The following is a 20,826-nucleotide window of genomic DNA, read 5'->3' on the forward strand; positions in this document are numbered from 1 at the left end:
TGTAACAAGTGAATGAGTGTTCTTATTTTTATTTATTTTTTATATAGGATGGCCTAAAGATTTGTTCCTGTTTATGTTCATGTTAAGATGCATTAAGTTATGTATTTGTCAACTTGTCAATGCAATTAAACTTTCAAATTTTGTTCTGCCTTCTTGTCTTTTTAAGATTTTTTCCCATTAAAACACATAGTGACAACCAACCCCATAGTGTGTGACAACCAAGCCCATGATGGGGTTGATTGTCACAATGTGTCAGAGTGTCTTTGATAGGTGATTATCTATTTGTTACAATACGTTGGAAAATGAGAGGGATACACATTTCAAGCCAACATCTTAAGCTTCAATTTAATGTAGGAATGACTATTGAAAGATGTTTTGATGATGAGCAATTCACACTAGAGTAAAAAGTGTGACAACGTCCCCCGTTCTCCCCTACAGTAAGTGCAGCTTATTCTTGCTGCCATAGTAATCAATCAGATATTTCACTGTTCCCATCTAAATGAGTTATATTAGTTGTTGTGAGGCACTTGTATTGGTATATACAGCATTATTGTACATGAAATCATACAGAGTATATGGGTTATACGCAGGTGTATAAGTAGGTATAGAATAAGTATATATTATAATTTTTTATTTAAATTTTTTGCATTCGACTAAGAGTTGGCAGTCGACTACGGCTCGTTTATTTTTAATTTTTATTTATTTTTTTGCCTGTTTTTTTAATTTTTCTCCCCATCCCAATTTAGTCGTTGTGCCAATTCCCCCCCTCCCCTACCTGGTTGCTGTGCACATGTTCCTCCTACTGGTCAGTACAAGGGAACCCTGAAGTCTACCACACGCTTCCTGTGAGGTTTTTGTCCATTGCTCACTTACTCGCTCTGTTCCTTTAAGCCTACTCGCTCTGTTCCTTTTGTTTTCTGTTAATCAATTGCATTCCCCTATTCACACGCTTCTTCCCATAGACGCCGTTGATTGGTGCTCCCCCAACCACACGCTTGTCAATCACATCCCTCAGCTGTCACAGCTTGTCAATTAAGCATTCCCTTATTATTTATACCCCGTTTCCCCATTCAAGTTTTGTTGGATCGTTTTGATATTTCAGTAGCATTCGCCGTTCCTGCCTTGCCTGCTGTTTTCCCTGTGCTTTGCCTCCAGGATATTCAAGAAGTATTCCGCTTGGACACCCGTTTCCCGTGGCGACGCGCTCGCCCCGTTTTGATCCTACTTTCTTTACGCACAGCGCCTGGGTGAGTTTTTATGACTGTCTTTGATCCTATTCGTTTTCGTGTGTTTAAATGACGCTGAAGATATCCTGCTTTTTGTCAGACAGTCACTCACCCAGCGTTCAGCTTTTTTGGATTGTTCATTGGGATAATATTTGGCCTTAACATCGCTCACTGTGTGTTCACACACCGAAGATATAATCACTTGGATTTGTATTTGGGACTTCGCTCACAGTGTTTATTTGCACCGAAGATTTCTATCACGTGGATTTGTGTTTGGGACGTTTCTCACAGTGTGTATCTACACCGAAGATTCAGTCACTTGGATTACTCTGTTTTTTGGTACAAGTCACCTCCCCTGTCACCTGCTCTGTTCCCAACTGTACTCTGAGCTAACCCGCTCCCTCTCTCCCTCTCGGTCCCGTTACCACCTCGGAGATCTGCCGAGAGAAGTCTGCAGAACGGCTCTGACGTCATCGTCTGCTTCCCCAGACTAACCATCCCGGGAGAAGCTGCAGAGCAGCAACATTCATCTATGCTTGTATCCCAGTCTTTGTCTGTTCTCTACCAAGTCTATGCTGTTTATTTAGTGTAAATAAACAAGCCCTTGTTTTTGGCAACTCTGAATCTACTCTCTTGTGTCGTTGCATTTGGGGTCGGTGTCAAACCATAACACTTCCTCCGACACATGTGGAGACAGCCAGTGGCTCTTTTTTCACCTGGCAGCGAGGACTCTCATTGGTGAAGCGTAACGCGTGGGAGGTCACGCTGCCTTCACCATTTCCTGCCTTTCGCTGAGCAGGCGCCCAGACTTGACCTGTAGGCATCGCTGTCCACAACGCCAGATTACCACCCTCGACTTCCCTCCCGCTAACTCAGCCAAACGAGTTAGTATGACGACCGGCCCAAGCCACAGGCAATGCTGACTCCGGGAGTCGAGACCGCAGCCTCTTGCATTGGTGACGAGCGCAATCTCCGCTACGCCATCCGACTGCGACTACGGCTCCTTTTGATCGATTAGGTCGACTAATCGGGGTCAGCCCTACCCAGCTAACACCAGCCCCTATCAAACTTGGCACCGTCTGATGTAAAAAAAAAAATAATAATTTAAGTCTACGTTATTTTCGGGATCATATCTCACGGTTCGAACAAAGCTGAATGTTATTGCCATAAAATAGAACGTAGTTTGTTTCTTTACCTTTCGGTGAACTTCTGGGGGAAAAAATGCGGCTCAATCAGATGAAAAATTAATTTTTTTTTGCTATTTACATTACAAAAAAGTAACTACTTACTTACAGTAGATTTCATTCACGGTTTTTGCTACCCTGTCAGGAGCGCCCGGTGGTACTGATTCCAGATTGAACTCTGCCATTGGAAAGATGAGATTTGGCCCCATCCATAGATGTGTGACTTGGCCATAATAAGGTCATTTATAGGCCTGATATATTCTATATTCATATTTCAAATGGCATGTGTTCGGATGGCAAAATTCAGTACTGTATCTACAAAACCCCCTGTAAATCATCTGCCCTTTATTAATTTGCATTTGCAATTTTCACGTCTGATCAATGCTAGCATGGTGTTATTCACCATCAAAGATGATTTTATTTTATAAAATACAAATAATTGATATTCTCCTTCGGTTCATTACAATTGACTCAAGCATAGTAACAGACACAATATTTCTAACACTGGGAATACATTCCCTGATATCCATAGATGTCCCTAGATACCAGGAACATGCAAATGGACCTTGTAGAAGTGGAGAAATCTTCCATTTACTTGGGTATGTACTTTTAGGAGAATTTTCTGAAAATTATGGCTAGGGCTTAAGAGGTTAAGGTCTTAGCTGATAAGATGTTCATATGTATCGAGGTCTTAGCTATAAGGTGTTTATATTATATCAAGGTCTTGTTATGAACTGTGATATGAACTTATCCTGGCTGTTGTAACCAGGATATCACAGATAGTTTACATGCACTAACGCAAAGACTGAATACCTGAGTATCCTGAACATGCCTGGTTAAACTGTACCTGGCCATGACACTCATGCATGTTTCAATAATGGGGAGTCAGTTAGGGATGTTCGCTATTTAGGGCCGGCCCTCTGGGTCCGGCAATAATATTGGAATATGAATGTGCAAACAGACTCATTGTTAGCCACCCATCAACACACTGAGGTAGAATATAATTATATTTATAGCAAACCAAGGCAGTACACCGAGATTGTACATTACACTGTTTGCTTGGAACAATATTCAGTTGCATCAGTTGACCACCACCAGCAATCTGTCCATCATTGCTTTCAATAGTTATGCCCATAATTTCAGCAATGTTATCTGAATTGCAAGTTTTGTAGTATACCTTTAGGTGCCTCTAAGAATGCAAAGAAGAAAGACAGAAAGACAACAACAACAAAAAACAAGGTAGAATACAGTAATGTGTGACAACTTGATGATATTTATTTAATACTACAGGCGGTGAACAGTGATACTAGAAGGGGGTCTACAGTAGGCGGCAGCCAAAGGATCTTCTGAAGGATCCATAGCTTCACTCCTCCTCAAACCCTTTCTGTGGTGGCAGAGGATGTTGGAAAGAAGGACAAAGAGAAAAAGCTAGTGAGTTTCACTTTAGTACCATTTCAATAGTTAGTAAAGTGTAATAGTAATAGTAAAGTGTTTGTCAGCAGATTAACTGATAAACAGGCCAGCTAATATTTGTTAATAATTTCTGGGTCAGTTGCCATTACAGATGTTCTACTAACCTTGGATCCTCCTACATCACGGCTCTTGGCGCGCATCTTGTTGACCTGAGACTCAGCGATGTCAGCTCTCTCCTCGGCCTCATCCAGCTCATGCTGCAGCTTACGGAACTTACCCAGGTGAACGTTGCCCTGTTCCTCCTGTCGTAGTAACACAAAACAAACATTATTACACAGTGGTTGTAATTTATAGAGGTTGAAACCTCAATAATACTTTATTATTTCGATGTTCACACTTACAGCCTCCTCTGAAGATCTTTTGTAGGATTTCACTTTCAGCTGCAGCTTGTCCACCAGATCCTGGAGACGTGCCAAGTTCTTACGGTCCTCCTCGGTCTGTAACACAAGAGGCAGTAAAATACTTGGCCCTCTGTTAAAATTGTAAACAAGCATGTTGTTTTTAAAGATTAATAAAACGACATACCTGGTAGGTGAGCTCCTTGATGCGGCGTTCATACTTGCGTATGCCCTTCACAGACTCAGTGCTCTTCTTCTGTTCCATTTCAACCTCGTTCTCCAGCTCCCTCACCTGCCGCGTAGAGCAGTCACCAATAACATTTAGTTAAACCAAATGGAAAATCAACGGATATAACTTAAAACGACACGTGGTAAATAAGAAACACTTACCCTGCCCTCTGGCTCCTGGACCTGCTTCTTGCCCCCTTCATGTAACACTTACCCTGGACCTGCTTCTTGCCCCCTTCATGAAACACTTACCCTGGACCTGCTTATTGCCCCCTTCATGTAACACTTACCCTGGACCTGCTTCTTGCCCCCTTCATGTAACACTTACCCTGGACCTGCTTCTTGCCCCCTTCATGTAACACTTACCCTGGACCTGCTTATTGCCCCCTTCATGAAACACTTACCCTGCCCTCTAGCTTCTGGACCCTCTTCTTGACCCCCTTCATGTAACACTTACCCTGCCCTCTAGCTTCTGGACCCTCTTCTTGCCCCCTTCATGAAACACTTACCCTGGCCTCTAGTGTCTGGACCTGCTTCTTGCCCCCTTCATGTAACACTTACCCTGGCCTCTAGCTTCTGGACCCTCTTCTTGACCCCCTTCATGAAACACTTACCCTGGCCTCTAGTGTCTGGACCTGCTTCTTGCCCCCTTCATGTAACACTTACCCTGGCCTCTAGCTTCTGGACCCTCTTCTTGACCCCCTTCATGAAACACTTACCCTGGCCTCTAGTGTCTGGACCTGCTTCTTGCCCCCTTCATGAAACACTTACCCTGGTCTCTAGCTTCTGGACCTGCTTCTTTCCCCCCTTCATGGCGATCTGTTCAGCCTCATCCAGACGGTGCTGCAGGTCTTTGATGGTCTGCTCCATGTTCTTCTTCATGCGCTCCAGGTGAGAGCTGGTGTCCTGCTCCTTCTTCAGCTCCTCTGCCATCATGGCAGCATCAGTAATAGCCTTCTTAGCCTTCTCCTCAGCATTCCTGCACTCCTGCACTGCCTCCTCCACCTCGTTCTGAAGCTGGGCAGTGTCCCCCTCAAGCTTCTTCTTTTGGTTTAGCAGGCCAGTGTTCTGTGCATAGATGTTAGATTGTAAATAATTTTTGCCATAAAAAGAATGAACAAATATCAACTAGAAAATGACCTGTTACCTTACCTGTGAGTGCAGCAGCTGCACCCTCTCACTGACATCCAGCAGCTCTTGCTCAGCAAGCTTGCGGCCTCTCTCAGTTTGCTCCACCAAAGACCTCAGTTCCTCAAGTTCTGTCTGTATGAGGTTGTTGCGTCTCTCAACGATGGCAATGTTCTCCTTAAAATCATCATTGGCTCTAAGGGAGTCATCCAGCTGCAGCTGAGAATCCTGAAAGATGAAAAATACCGGAAATGTATTCAAAATAAAAAGATATGTAGGATCATTATTGTACAAGTAGGATAATGTAGGCATTTCTTTTTTTATTATAATTGTTATAACCTATTAACTGGCATCTGACCCGGCCCGGACCCAGGGTGTTTTTTCAGCCATACCAATTTTTTGGGAAATATACTTTTGGATATTGCAACTACTACAGAAAGACGTGAGTACACAAGTTCAAGTTCAACTCAAGTGACCTATGTTACTCTATTTCATTAGCAATAAAGGTGAATTATCTTTATTGTATCAGAAACTTCCAAATGTTATCTTTCAAAAGACACCAGGTTCATGCATGTGCTATAAGTATAAAGTATAGTATTTCAGTTTGCAAAAAAAAGTATGCAGTCCTCAAGTTCGAGTTTAAAAATTGCCACTTTTCTGGGCGCCAGTTAAGATAAAGATAAACAGAAACATTCCTATACTCCTACCTTCAGGTGAGAGTGCACAGACTTGAGCTGTTTCTGGGCCTCGGCCGCCTGCCGGTTGGCCTGTCCAAGCTGGATCTCCATCTCGTTGAGGTCTCCCTCCATCTTCTTCTTCAGACGCAGGGCTTCGTTCCTGCTGCGTGTCTCCGCCTCCAGGGAGCCCTGCAGGGTGTCAATGGTCCTCTGCTGGTTCTTCTTACTCTGCTCCATCTCTTCATCCTTCTCAGTCAGCTTACGATCAATATCCGCTTTAATCTGATTGAACTCAAGCTGGGATCTGAGAATCTTGCCTTCCTCGTGCTCTAGGGAGCCCTAGGATCAGCAGGTAAGCAAACCAGACATGTCAAATGCAATGCCATCACCACATTATTGTTATCGCTTCATTGCAGTTCTGAGGCAAATATTATGAATATATAACAGATTTGACTCTTACCTCTGCTTCCTCCAGAGCAGATTGTATCTCACTCTTGTCCTGCTCCAGCTGTTTACGGGCCTTCTCCAGCTCATGGACAGTCTTTCCTCCCTCACCAAGTTGCTCGGAAAGGTCAGAAATTTCCTCTGTCAACAAAAGGCAATTGCATTTAAATGACCTTGTTTCTGTATTTCCTACTGAGACAAATGAGTTAGACCAGAGTTATAGTTTACCCTGTAGGTTCTTGTTCTCCCTCTTCATGGTCTCCAGGTGGTCCAGACACTCTTCGTAGGAGTTCTTCAGTTTGAAGAGCTCAGTGCTCAGAGATCTGGCCTCCTTCTGGGCGCTCTCCAGCTCACACTGAGACTCCTCGTACTTCTGCTTCCAATCAGACAGGACCTAGGGGGAACAAGAGCATCCACATTATTTTAAATGAATCATTTATCCAGAGTAAAACACGTATCTAGATTAGGGGTGTAAAGGTACACGTATCCGTACCGAACCATTTCAGTGTGTACCGTATACCGTACCGAACGGCTGTGTACCGAACGAATACAACGGTATGTTAACCACCGGGGGCTGTTTTTTTCACAATCTAATATAATTATTATTATAATAAAAAAAGTTTACAAGTCGATTATTAATTTCAATATAGAATATTCGTTGACAGCCCTACAAGTACAATTAGTTACTGCACACTACATCACCCCTGAGTGGAACATGGAAAGCCAAACTTTCCCCCACTGTACCGAAAACCCGTACCGAACCTTGACTTCAAAACCGAGGTACGTACCGTACCGTTACACCCCTAGCTACTATAGATCTCTTAAAATTGGACCTTGTCAAAGTTCCTTTGCTTCTTGTCCAGAGCTGCAGCAGCGGCATTAGACCTCTCCACATCCACCATGAGATCTTCAATCTCATTCTGGAGTCTGTGTTTGGTCTTCTCCAGGGAGGAACATTTAGCATTCACTGCCTCAACAGCCTCCTCAGCGTCCTGAAGACGCTGAGCCAGCTTCTTCCTGAGAATGACAAAATGAAAAACTCAACTGATCATGAATATAAATTCATATCTCATGTATTGTTGCTGCAGGCAATATCTTCTTTCACACAATAGTGTTTCCATGAATTGTAATTTTGCTGTTAACTTACTTGGAATCCTCCAGTTCCTCGGTCCTCTGGATGGCATCAGTTTCATACTTGGTTCTCCACTGAGCCACTTCAGAGTTAGCCTTGGACATGCCGCGCTGCAGTTCAGCCTTGGCCTCCTGCTCCTCCTCAAACTGCTCCCTCAGCAGGTCAGAGTCGTGGCGAGCAGACTGCAGGGCATGGGCTAAGGCATTCTTGGCCTGGATGAATACAGATGTTATGAGCATTTCTCATGGAGAAGTCACTATGTTTCAGGTATCACGAGGAGTCATTTCCTACCTTGACCTCCTCCTCTAGCTGTCTTTTCAGATCCTCAAGCTGCTGAGTGTAGGAACTCTTCCCTCTCGTCAGCTGGGAAATGAGAGATTCTCTATCCTCAAGATGTCTGGAAAACTCATCTGAAAATTCACAAGTTAAGTTCAAGTTTCTTTATTAGTTGTCATACAGAAGTACAGAATACTTTTATATAAAATGCTTCTTTCTGTTGTTTAAGGTTAAAGAAATGTTCTATCCACATCCATTGTATATTATCATAATACAAAATATATCTATTCATTCACCATTCTCAGTCTGAAGTTTGCCCTTCTGAGTTGTAAAGTCATTGAGGGATCTTTGGTATTCGTCACACTTGTTCCTGTATTCATTCATCTGGTCCTCCATACTCCTGCTGAGCTTCTCCAAGTTAGTCTGAAGAAATAAACAGCACGGATCACACATTCATTTTCATTACATCTTTCTAATTAAGCTCTTATATCTTAAATAAGGAGGTAAACAAATCTGTAGCACGTTATATTACAGTACAAACATTACATTACATATAATTCCAGTGTTATGTATCTCCTCACTGTTAATAGTATGATATAATTAAAATTGTATTTAATCCCTCACTATTAATAGTATATGATTCCAGTATTATGTAACTCCTCACTGTTAATAGTATGATATAATTCAAATTGTATTTAATCCCTTGTGGTTAATCCAAATTCACTGATGCTCATTGTCCTTTATTAGCCTTTATTATAAGTTATTTTATGGTAATTTTCTGCTTGTTATAATGAATCTGTCAACCAAAGCAGGACCTATTCCTACCTAAACACTTAAACATCATCTATACAGCCTATGGCTATACACAAAAAGGAGAACAGTAACAACAATGTCACTACATTTAAATAATTAATTGATTGCTTAACATGAAAAATGTATTGGTAAAATTGATGTGAGGATGTGATCTCAAATATAGCATAGCCGACATTTACAAAAGCTAGACCATTTCAAAACGTATCCCGTATTGAAAAGGTTACACAATATTTAACATCTTAATAATCATTGTGAAGAGTCTGCCCACATTGCTTTATTGTAGGAGGTGAGTTTCTTGATCAAGTTTTAAAATGTTAATCTAAATAGTTTGCTGCCTCATTTCACACAGACTGGAGCGAAGCCACGCCCAGCTCCTTCCAATCACCTCCTTCCAGCTCCTTCCAATCACCTCCTTCCAGCTCCTTCCAATCACCTCCTTCCACCTCCTTCCAATCACCTCCTTTGCACCTCCTTCCAATCACCTCCTTCCAGCTCCCTCCAATCACCTCCTTCCAGCTCCTTCCAATCGCCTAATCCCATTGAATTTGAATGCATTTGCTCCACCTCTACATTTCACATTGCTGTCTGTTTGAACATGCAGTAAGTCTACTTACCTTAGACTTAACAATTTGTTCCATACTGGAGACCACATCATCCAGCTCCAGCCTGATCTCACTCTTCTCCTTCTCCAGCTTCTGCTTCACTCTCTGCAGGTTGTCAATCTGCTCCCCCAGGTCAGCCACACTGTCAGCTTGTTTCTTCCTCATTGTGGCAGTGGTGGCCTCGTGCTGCAGAGTAGACTCTTCAAGGTCTCTGCGGAGTTTCAGGAACTCTGCGTCCCTCTTCTTGTTCATCTCAATCTGGGCAGATGTTGCTCCGCCAGCCTCCTCCAGCCTCTCGCTGATCTCCTCCAGCTCTCTGGCCAAGTCAGATCTCTGCTTCTCCACCTTGGCCCGGGCAGCTCGTTCTGCCTCAAGCTCCTCTTCCAGCTCCTCCACACGAGCCTTGCGCCAGCATAAGAAATAATAATAATTGAAGCTTAACAAGCACTGTGGTAAAAAACCTGATGGACAGTGGTTAAAAGATGTACTTGGTTTGACATCATTCAGTCCTCCTAGTCTGCTAAGTCAACCCAATGTACAAATATAGTATACTAACCTACGTCTACTCTGCACATTGTGCCATACTGCACATTGAGTCTTAGTCTACCCGGGTATAAATAAACAGATTAAGCGGATTATCAATACATATAAATGTGCATATACAAATAAGATTTAAGATGATGATAAATGAGTGAGTGATGTGAGTCCTGATAAAGTCCTGACCAGGGGTGCAGTGCTGGGCATACGCGGTCAAACGACGTTTGGACTACGTCACTGAGGCAGAAGTACGCGCATCCTCTCATCCTTCCAGTCGGGAGATCAAGCAACCCCCCACCTACAGGGCTTGTATTTGGTTGTCGGTATCCTATTATTATGCAAAGTCTAGGTGATAAGTGCCGGCCGCGGTATACGGTGCGACGACACAAAAATGATACCCCGGCCGCCGGCACTTATCACCTAGACTTTGCATAATAATAGGATACCGACAACCAAATACAAGCCCTGTAGGTGGGGGGTTGCTTGATCTCCCGACTGGAAGGATGAGACAAGTTGCACGGGAGCGCGCGTGCACGGGAGCGCGCGTGCACGTGGCGTTTGGCCTTGGCCCATATTACGACTGCACCACTGGTCCTGACATATTGCATTAACTGCAATGTTTAGTAACTAACATAAGCGCTAATGACTGGTAGCTAATGTTAGTGCTAACTAATACATGCTTACAGCGGAAGTGGATGTTGTATTCGATGCTCCACATTCTGGGACAAAAAGTGAATTACTGTACATCAAAGCCAAGAGAATACTACATATTCATGAAGACCCCGGCAAAAACGAGATGGTTCATCTCAAGGGGTTTATCCTAATCAATCAATACCCCTTTTAAGCCTAGTAACCATTGTAGTGAAACACACTTGTGCCTAGTTTAGAAGTGGGATAATGTGTCCTCTTTACCTGCAGCTCCTTCAACTTCTTTTGGAGTTGAAGGACTATGTTCTGCTCGTCTTCAAGCTTGCTGTTCAGCTGACTGGTCTCAAAGTCCTTCCTGTAGAAATCAGTTCAGTCTATCAGTGTAGTCGGTCTGTGGTTACCTCAGAAGACTTGCTGTTATGCAAGAGGACTTATCGGGTACAGAATATGAATACTATTAATACTATATCTGGTCTTCTGAAGTCTTACTTCTTCAGGCGTTCCTCCAACTGCTGCTTGTCGTTCTCTAGGTCCATTAAGCTCTCTTGGGTCAACTTTAAGTCACCCTCCAGCTTCCTCTTAACTCTCTCAAGGTCCATACGAACCTTCTTTTCTTGCTCAAGGGAGCCTTCAAGCTGCAGTAGTCAAAATCCAGAACATTTGTGAATTAATAATGGTCTATGGATAGATACTGTACAATCCTGACAATTACTTTTGAGGATTCTTGCAACACTCATCTATTAGTCTAGATCCTTACATCGTCCACTTGCTGTTCCAGCTTTATCTTTAACTTGGTCAGAGTGTTGACTTTGTCTTCCTCACTCTGCAGGTCGTCCAGTGTTTGCTGATGAGCCTCCTGTAAGGCTTTCTTCTCCTTGGTCAGCTTGGCGATGATATCATCCAGAGATGCCATTTCCTCAGTCAGGTTTTTCACCTATGAATTGAGGACATTGGAATTACTAAATGCTTCTCTAATTTGTTGGTTACAGTTAGAAATGGTTGATTTGAAGTGATATTTTACATTACTGTACATTTACAGATGTCAGTATTTTCCCTGAATGAGTTCCTGATCAGTCAACCACCAACATAAGTTATCTTAATAATTAGTAGTGATGTTACTCTTGCTTTCCTTCCCATCGACACAAATTCAGACCTCAAACACAAATACCAACCTACTAACGTATCAGCTGAGATAGTATTTATTCTGTGTTCTGGTATTACAAACAATCAGAATAAAAGATGTACTATTATAAAAAATCTGAATAAAATCTGTACTATTAAAAACCCACATGTAGGTTTTGATTGATTGATTGAAAACTGTATTAACAGATTGCAGAATGGGTACAATACAACTGCTAAGAGGATGCAGACCAGAGAAATACTTTTGTGCTGTTGTTTACATGAGGGTCCTGGTAATGTCAGAAGTTGATGGCTAATGACTTCATGCCAAATAAGCATATTGAAAAATGTTGTAAATGAAATGAAATATCCCTGTTATATTTGCTGTACCTTGTTCTCAGTGGCATGCTTCTCCTTCTCCACTTTAGCCAGAGTGAGCTCCAAGTCATCAATATCTTTCTTCAGCTCAGAGCACTCGTCCTCCAGCTTCCTCTTCTTAGCAGTCAGTTCTCCATTCATCTCCTCCTCATCATCCAGTCTCTCCGTCAGCTCCTTGGCTTTCGCCTCCAGCTGAATCTTGCTTTTGATCAGCCCCTCACACCTTTCTTCAGCATCGCCAAGATTATCTTGCTCCTGTCATTGTTGAAAACATTTAATATAACGTTTGTAAACGTTGTTCGGTATTAAACATTCATTCAGACGTAAAAAAGAAAAATCATAATATCTTTTTAACTCACAGACTGGAATTGGAGCTGCAGATCATTCTTCTCATTCAGAAGAGAGACCATTTTCTCCTCTAGTTCCTTCCTGCGTGCTTCTGACTTTGCATAAGCCTCTTTCAACTTCTCAAACTCCTCCTTCATGTTGGACATCTCCTTCTCAGATTCAGCAGATTTCAGTAGAGGCTTGATCTTGAAGAAGAGCTTCATCCAGGGCCAATTCTTGACCGACATGAAGGCACGGACATTCCACTGGATTACCAGTAATGCATCCCTTGGGGTAAATGAGGAAATTGAAGGAAATTACCCACAGTAAAATATACTTTGCTTGATGAAAAAATGAAATGTTCACAGGATGATGGGACCAAAAGATACCTGCGTTCCACAATCTTAAGAAAGGCCATACGAGACAGAATACCACGGGCCCTGGACTGGATGCCAGTGATAATCTTCGACAGACGCTCGTCCCTCATCTCCTCCAATAGACCCAACAAGCCAGCCTTGAAGAACACCTAGCAATGACAAAATGTTGTGACTTCTTAGACATCTTTTATATGATCTGTTGACATTTGAGTCTCAGTCTTTATATTTTCCTAATATCAGGTTACTGTAGCATTAAATTATACCTTAGTGTGTCCAAACTTGTACTGAATATGATCAATATCGAGAGATCCCAGTAGCTTCTCAGAACCTTTTTTGCTGTCAATGAACTGGCCCTCGGGTATAGTAGCGGGATTGAGGATGCGGTATCTTAAAAATAGAAACATGGATATTATAATTCAGTGTACATATTAGATGATTATGTCACTTCAATTTGACATCTCACTTCAAATGTTACCTCTGTTTGAAATCTCCGTAGAGGATCCTGTTGGGGAACCCCTTCCTGCAGATCCTGATGCCTTCCAGCACACCGTTACAGCGCAGCTGGTGCATCACCAGAGGGTTATCCATGGCCCCAGGATTCTTGGTCTCGTTGGGGATGAGGCAGCGTACAAAGTGAGGGTGAGTCGACCTCAGGTTGGTCATCAGCTTGTTCAGGTTCTCCTGTAAACATGGGAAAATGCTTACATTCACCTTGTGTTTGCTATTGTTACCTAGAAACAACCCATAATAAAAATGGCCACATACCCTGTGAAGAGCTGACACTGTTTGGAAAGATGATCCTTTCTTTTTCTTCCCCGCAGCTTTTGCATCTCCTGTTCAGGGAGAAAAAAAAACTTCATGCAAACAGTTTGTTCTGCTCTCAAGACAAGATGTTCTGTATTGAGTGAATCATATGTAATATTTATTGCTGCATGGAAAATGCTACTCCATGGTACCTGGTTCAGACCCAGCATAGCCAATGAAAATGGTAGCGAGCAACTTCACAGAGGACTTCTGGTAGAGTCCAATAACAGTTTCGTTCAGGGGATCCTTATTCTTCACTAGCCAGTTGCCGATGTTGTAGTCAACAGTACCAGCATAGTGACCAAGGGCAAAATGGGCCTCTGGCTTCCCCTTGACAATCCTGGGCTTCTGGAAGGGGCCAGATTTCCCCAGGTGGTTGTCATACAGCTTAGCTTTAAAGCTGGCATCACTGGCCTTGGGGAACATGCACTCCTCTTCAAGGATGGACATGATGCCCATGGGCTGCGTAGTATAAGAGGTTTAATTACCAATCACATCAACAAATTAATCATGGTTTTTATTTGCCGTATTTAACTTGCTTTATACACCATGCACCTTTTCAATCAGGTCAATACAGGCCTGCAGGTCCATGCCGAAGTCTATGAACTCCCATTCGATGCCCTCCTTCTTGTACTCCTCTTGCTCCAGCACAAACATGTGGTGGTTGAAGAACTGTTGCAGTTTTTCATTGGTGAAGTTGATGCAGAGCTGCTCAAAGGTGTTGAACTGCAAAATATTTTTTTTAGAAAATGTGTGTAGAACCTTTTGTACATATGACATGAGGAAAGAGGATTTTACTATACAAACAACAAGAAACTCACATCAAAGATTTCAAACCCAGCGATGTCCAGTACACCAATGAAGTATTGGCGAGGCTGCTTGGTCTCCAGGGATTGGTTGATTCTCACCACCATCCATAGGAACATCTTCTCATAAATTGATTTGGATAGAGCTCCGATGGCATAGTACACCTGGAACGCAGGCACAACATTAAACACTCCACAAGAGTTGGTCAGAGTTCAACCTTTTTCACATCAATGAAATGTGAATCATCATGTGATAATATGAACATTCATATCCTAAGATAATCGGACCATACTTCACTGACTTCAGCTCAGACTCCTGTGGATCTCTGCAATTTTTTTTGCCAGTTCTCGTTTCTTTTGCCATCTGAATATTGCTGCCAGAGTATTACGTGCAGTCGTTTTCAATACTATCACGTTGATTTTATTTCATTGCTCTGTTTTTGCTCTGGCATGGAAATCATTTTGAGGTCACTTGAGCACCGACCCGGCCCAGGGACGTTTTAAGGGCGAATCGGGGATCTAGGTGAAAAGTCCCGAGCGCAAACAGGAAGAGAAGTTTCCGCCGAATGCATTGGAGTCAATGAGGAAATAGTTTTCTGCAGATCTTTTTTTTTCTCTCTTTTTACCAGAATCGCTCCTAATCACTAATTCCTGAACGGATCTTTATGAAATTTGGACATGGACACACACAAGACTTCAGGCTATGGACCCAGGGTGTTTTCAGCCATACCAATTTTTTGGGAAATATACTTTTGGATATTGCAACTACAACAGAAAAACGTGAGTAACAAGTTTTTCTACAACTCAATTTTAGACCTATGTTACTCTATTTCATTAGCACTACTTTATTGTATCAGACACTTCAGAATGTTATCTTTCAGAATAGACCAAGCGCATGCATGTGCTATAAGTATAAAGTATAGTATTTTGGTTTGCAAAAAAAGTATGCAGTCCTCAAGTTCAATAAAAAAAATTGCAACTTTTGGGGGCGCCAGTTAAGAGGTTAAAACGGAGTAGCCAAATGAACTAAACCTTCCACTTACCTGGTCAACACTCTGTCCCTTGGTGACCATTTCGTTTCCTACTTTGACTCTGGGGTGGCAGAGACCCTTGATGAGGTCAGCGGAGTTCAGGCCCAGAAGATAAGCCACTTTGTCAGCTTCTGAGGACGAGAAAGGCTTGAATCAGGTAGGCTGAAACCTCGCTACCTGTCACAGGTTTCATGTTCCTTCCTAGGTCTCTTGTGTCTTATATCAGAGGCACTCTCACCATCAGTGCCATCAGCCTCTGCCTGCTCCTCTCGTTGCCTCTGTTTGAACTTCATGTTGCCATAATGCATGATGGCACCAGTTAGTTTGTAAATGCCGTTCTTCTCTTCCTGGGTGAAGCCCAGCACATCAAAGGCATCCTATAAATGTCATAGATATCACAGAGTCACCAAATCTAATAGTATTAACTTGAATAATAATAATGAATTGTATTATTTATAGAGCACACTTTTAAAATACAATGTAATCTCAAGGTGCTTCAACATGGCATACTAAATAAAAAATACACATCATAATAAAACATTAAAAAAGCAGATGAATTAAAACAATAGAATAGCCAAGGAAAACACATCAGGACCCTGGGGAAAAGCACTGTGGAAGCGATGTGTCTTTAAGTTTTGTAATGGAGTCTGAGGCCCTAATTGTTTCTGGGAGCTGATTCCACAATCGTGGGCCCAGTGCTGAAAAGGCACGTTCCCCCATAGTTTTCAGCTTTGTCTGGGGCAGGTGAGGAGGTTTAAGCAGCCAGACCCGAGTGAACTTTAGACTGCAGTTGCTTGACTTTATATGATCTGCAGTTGGAAAGTGAAGACTGAGCTCACATCAGTAGCTATCAGCTCATCAGAATCGTTGATGGAGGTTACTGTTGTCTCTCCTTGGGAGATGAAGCAATAGTCATAGGGGTTGTTGGTGATGAGCAGCATTTCTAAAGAGGAGATCACAAAATAACAATCAATACTTTGTCAATAACACAGTAATACAAGGTGGTCCTTTTGAGTGTTTTTATCACTTACCCAGAAGTTCAGGCTTTTGCTGAGACAAGATCTGGTAGAAGATGTGATAATCCCTTTCAGCCTTGAGCTGGAAGGTCACACGAGACTTCTCCAGAAGGTCTGGGAGGGAAAACATTATTTTGCTATTAAATATTTGCATTTACCTATAAAACATTTAACAACCAAGCAATGGACCTCTCGCACTTCTGTTGACCGCGGCCAGAGTGGTCTAAGGACCACACAGAACAATGCCTTCTTCCCTTGTTTTTCCCTGCACCATTATCTGAAATAATAATATTAAAAAAAATAAACTCTAACCCTAACTAACCTTACTGTCATGCACTTGTCCTAATAAACTAACCTACACTGTAACACGCAACACTTTGATGAACATTGTTACTCAGCTGATAGAGTTGTACCCTTCCTGATGACTTGTCGTACAGAACTTGTAAGTCGCTTTGGATAAAAGCGTCAGCTAAATGACTAAATGTAAATGTGTTAGTTGCTATAACCCCTAGAAATGTGTTTGAAACAGGTTAACCTTTCTAGTTTAATATGCATTAACACGATTAGCGCAATCAATGGAATTATTGACAGCCCTAATAGTGAACCAAATTATACAATTGTATAACACAATATTAAAAACATGAAATGAGATTGCTTACAGGTCTCAATGTCAGCAGAGGCCAGCTTTCCACTGGCAGCGAAGTGAATTCTGATGAATTTTCCCTTAAAAGTAAATGGTAAACACAATGTTTAAACACACCAATAAACACAAATAGTTATCTCATCCTAATGACGAACACACAAATACTCACAAATCTGGAGGAGTTGTCATTCCTGATGGTCTTGGCGTTACCAAAGGCCTCCAGAGCTGGGTTAGCCTGGATGATTTGATCCTCCAGGGTTCCCTGTGGAGGAGAAACAAAGCTTTATGTTACTGTCTTTTACAATTTACCAGAATTAAACTACAGCTGGAGGAATGAATAAAACATTCAAATAACCTTGTCTTATATTCTGGCTAATATGGTAATAATACATTTGAATAACCTTGTCTTATATCCGGGCCAATACAGAAATAAAACATTGAAATAACCTCTTATATTCTGCGAAATATGGTAATAAAACATTGAAATAACCTTGTTTTATATTTGGGTCAATACTGTAATAAAACATTTAAATAACCTTGTTTTATATTCAGGTCAATACTGTAATAAAACATTCAAATAACCTAGTCTTATATTCTGGGCAATACAGTAATAAAACGTTTAAATTACCTTGTTTTATATTCGGGCCAATATGGTAATAAAACATTTAAATAACCTCTTATATTCTGGGCAATGTAGTAATAAAACATTAAAATAACCTAGTCTTATATTTGGGTCAATACGGTAATAGATTATTTAAATAACCTTGTCTTTGGCACCGTCTTTCTTGTTCCCACCTACAGCTGCGATGCTGGCATAGTACTGGATGACTCTCTTGGTGTTGACAGTCTTTCCTGCACCAGATTCTCCACTGGAATTAACCATTATCATTTATTATACTTTTAACCATATAGTGACACCATATATTATGGGGCAAAGGTAATTAAAAAAATAAAAATGGTGTTGTTGAAGATAGTTAGGGGTAATTCCTTACGTGATCAGGATAGACTGGTTTTCACGATCTGAAAAACACAATGTGGAAAACAGCAGTGTTAATATCAGCAGTCCTCGGTCATGAGGTCATTACTTAACTCATAAACTCAATACAGTCGGGCGGACCTTGGTGTGTGATCCCTGAAGCTCTGAGGAAATTGAAAATAAAATGACGATCGAATCCCGGCATTCGAGCCCAGTTCAGAGCTTGAAGTTGAGAGCACTCAAGCAGTGGTAGAGAGGTACCAATGGCGATCGTGAACTTTTGGAGATTATTATGAAGAGGACAAAACAATCACACTTATGGATGATAACATGCGTTTTCACCAGACTACATTGGACTCAGCACTTCTGGTAAATCATAAAAATACTATAGTCAAACTGGCCGAGGAGGTAACATATTCTGTTCAACACTCTGTGGTATAGTCGCCGCCGGGATAGCAGTCCAAAGGCAACTGGTACCGGCAATGGCGACCGCAAACTATTGGAAATTATTATGAAGAGGACAAAACGATCACACTTATGGATGATAAGGTGCGTTTTCACCAGACTATGTTGGATTCTAGTATTTTCAAACAGGCTGTTTGGATGTAATGTTATCTGTTATCTGGATGTAACGTTACCCTGGCGTTGCCAGGGCCAACTAACGTTTTATTTATTGTTCCTGTTCTGATCCAAGATACTTGGAGCAAGAGTGGACAGGGTTTTGGTGGACTTGCTGACAAAGGTAACGTCTGTTTTGCCGAACCCCATCATAAAACATTCCTTTGTAATGATCCCAGCATCGGAAAACGAGTCATATATGGTCGTGTTTACCTTTGACCTGGAAATAATATAGTTGTCAGGCGAGCAACCCGCACGAAATGCGCATGCTGCTTCTGGAACGCATATCTCGCGTTCCAGAAAACGAGACTGGATTATTTTGAAACGGGACGGGTTTTAGCCTGGGATTGCGCAGGAACGAAGGTATGTAGAAATAAACGTTTTTTTCCCTGTTGGAGTATAAATATTGCCTGACAAATGAGCCATACTATTGTCTCCATAGCTATAATATAGAACAGGGGTAGGCAACCCTATAGGCACGCGTGCCTGCATAGGCATGCGGGGGCATTTTCATAGGCACAGGGGGCAGCATTAAAATAAATATATATATATTATAATATTTTTATTTTATTTTATTTTTGCTTTGAAATATTATAGTGAAATATTTTGCACTGTTGTCGCATTTATCTTGTTGAAATCATCCCACAGGTTCTTTTTACTACCACATATTTAATTGAGACCCTTTATTTGTTTATTATTTCAATTTAGCTGGAAATACATTGCTACATCATTCAGTAACATTTGCAGAGCCTTATAACAAAAACATTATTACGGTCACCATTGTGACCAGTGGGATTAATCAACACATTTTATTATTTATTTTTCAATTTCATGTTAAAAGCCATTTTTTTAAGAGACTAAATGAAAAGGGGCTTAGAGAAAAAAAGGACCATGGAATTGTGATTAGGAGGCAACATTGTTAATCTAGTGCTCAGGAGATAAAGTTATTACATACACACATTTGTGAATGTTAGCTCTGGTTGTTATATCTGGTTGTTAGAAAGGGAAAAATAGGTTACCACTGCTTATTTGCACGTAAAACTACTCTGTAATTTTTGTCTTGTACATATTCATCTTTGGAGTTAATTGAACCATGTACAGCCCATATACTGTGATATGTGTTTTTTTAAGAACAGTATGGTCCTATGGATATATGAAAGTAGTTGTATATATATTTCTGTCCTAATTATAGTGTTATGTACCATGCTTTTGGTTAACCCTGTGTCCTGTGATACAGCTGATTGCTGCTAATTGGACACCTGCCTGGCATGGCTCAAAGGCCCTCCCCCAGCCACACATGCACTGAGACTGCTGCTGGAAGACACTGTTGGAACAGTGTCTCCCTCTCTTCCACCACTTTGATCTTTAGTTTGCGCTATATATCATAATAAGGATAGTTTTTTGGTTTAAACATGTCCCCTTATGTTGCTTCCCTCTGAGCCAGGGTCGTAACAAATTGGGCACTCGTCCGGGATAGAATTTGGAAAACATTACCCCTAGATTTGTTTGGTTAGGCAAATTGCCTTTGGTAAAAAAGAGACAAGGATTATTTTTTTTTATCTTACATGGTGTGTCTTTGTGCTTTTGTTTGGGTAGTGATCAGGTGTTGTGTAACGTGGGGGCTTGAGCCGGTCTTCAAACAGGTGAGTATGCCTTTGCTTTGTGATTTGATTTGACTACTTGTATGCTGTTAAAATATTTAGTTTAGTGGACACCACAGGTAGGTAGTGTCATTATTTTCTGGCTGTTTGTAGCTTCCTGTGTACCACTTACCCCTGGGGCAGTCATAGAAGGGATTAGTACCATCTACTTGTCTTGTACCATACCATATACTTGACAGATTGGTGGTCATTATGATCTTTGGCTGGTAGCAGGTGTGGTTAAAGAGGGTTAGGTCTACAGTGCTTTAGCTTCAGTATAGGTAGGTTAGGGTGCCAGAAAATACAGTTAGTGTGTTAGGGCCTGATGTAAGTTATTTTTTTTAGTTAGACATGTGGTGGGCCTGGCAGTTCTTCATTAACTGCA

At 41.6% G+C, this 20,826-nt stretch overlaps 1 protein-coding gene across 1 annotated transcript in view; it reads right to left on the minus strand.

The window, feature by feature from the left end:
- Positions 1-3,773: 3,773 nt before the first annotated feature.
- LOC311239258 (myosin-7-like) overlaps positions 3,774-20,826 on the minus strand; it is a gene marked incomplete at both ends in the record, with an annotated part of 28,531 nt that continues 11,478 nt past the window's right edge. Inside the window, 34 exons of the mRNA XM_084327564.1 lie at positions 3,774-3,794; positions 3,988-4,125; positions 4,225-4,320; positions 4,409-4,513; positions 5,221-5,517; positions 5,602-5,805; positions 6,285-6,593; positions 6,715-6,839; positions 6,927-7,092; positions 7,532-7,715; positions 7,846-8,042; positions 8,122-8,240; positions 8,403-8,529; positions 9,534-9,923; positions 10,971-11,061; positions 11,196-11,341; positions 11,464-11,640; positions 12,216-12,458; positions 12,563-12,818; positions 12,920-13,056; positions 13,171-13,294; positions 13,383-13,588; positions 13,673-13,740; positions 13,864-14,173; positions 14,267-14,437; positions 14,533-14,682; positions 15,561-15,679; positions 15,787-15,925; positions 16,388-16,491; positions 16,580-16,678; positions 17,224-17,287; positions 17,377-17,469; positions 17,971-18,076; positions 18,200-18,227. Coding sequence (XP_084183690.1) covers positions 3,774-3,794; positions 3,988-4,125; positions 4,225-4,320; positions 4,409-4,513; positions 5,221-5,517; positions 5,602-5,805; positions 6,285-6,593; positions 6,715-6,839; positions 6,927-7,092; positions 7,532-7,715; positions 7,846-8,042; positions 8,122-8,240; positions 8,403-8,529; positions 9,534-9,923; positions 10,971-11,061; positions 11,196-11,341; positions 11,464-11,640; positions 12,216-12,458; positions 12,563-12,818; positions 12,920-13,056; positions 13,171-13,294; positions 13,383-13,588; positions 13,673-13,740; positions 13,864-14,173; positions 14,267-14,437; positions 14,533-14,682; positions 15,561-15,679; positions 15,787-15,925; positions 16,388-16,491; positions 16,580-16,678; positions 17,224-17,287; positions 17,377-17,469; positions 17,971-18,076; positions 18,200-18,227 — 5,309 coding nt within the window. The remainder of the gene's footprint in view (positions 3,795-3,987; positions 4,126-4,224; positions 4,321-4,408; positions 4,514-5,220; positions 5,518-5,601; positions 5,806-6,284; positions 6,594-6,714; positions 6,840-6,926; positions 7,093-7,531; positions 7,716-7,845; positions 8,043-8,121; positions 8,241-8,402; positions 8,530-9,533; positions 9,924-10,970; positions 11,062-11,195; positions 11,342-11,463; positions 11,641-12,215; positions 12,459-12,562; positions 12,819-12,919; positions 13,057-13,170; positions 13,295-13,382; positions 13,589-13,672; positions 13,741-13,863; positions 14,174-14,266; positions 14,438-14,532; positions 14,683-15,560; positions 15,680-15,786; positions 15,926-16,387; positions 16,492-16,579; positions 16,679-17,223; positions 17,288-17,376; positions 17,470-17,970; positions 18,077-18,199; positions 18,228-20,826) is intronic.

Source organism: Notolepis coatsorum, assembly GCF_963971535.1.
Source record: "Notolepis coatsorum genome assembly, chromosome: 13".
NCBI classification, from domain to species: domain Eukaryota; kingdom Metazoa; phylum Chordata; class Actinopteri; order Aulopiformes; family Paralepididae; genus Notolepis; species Notolepis coatsorum.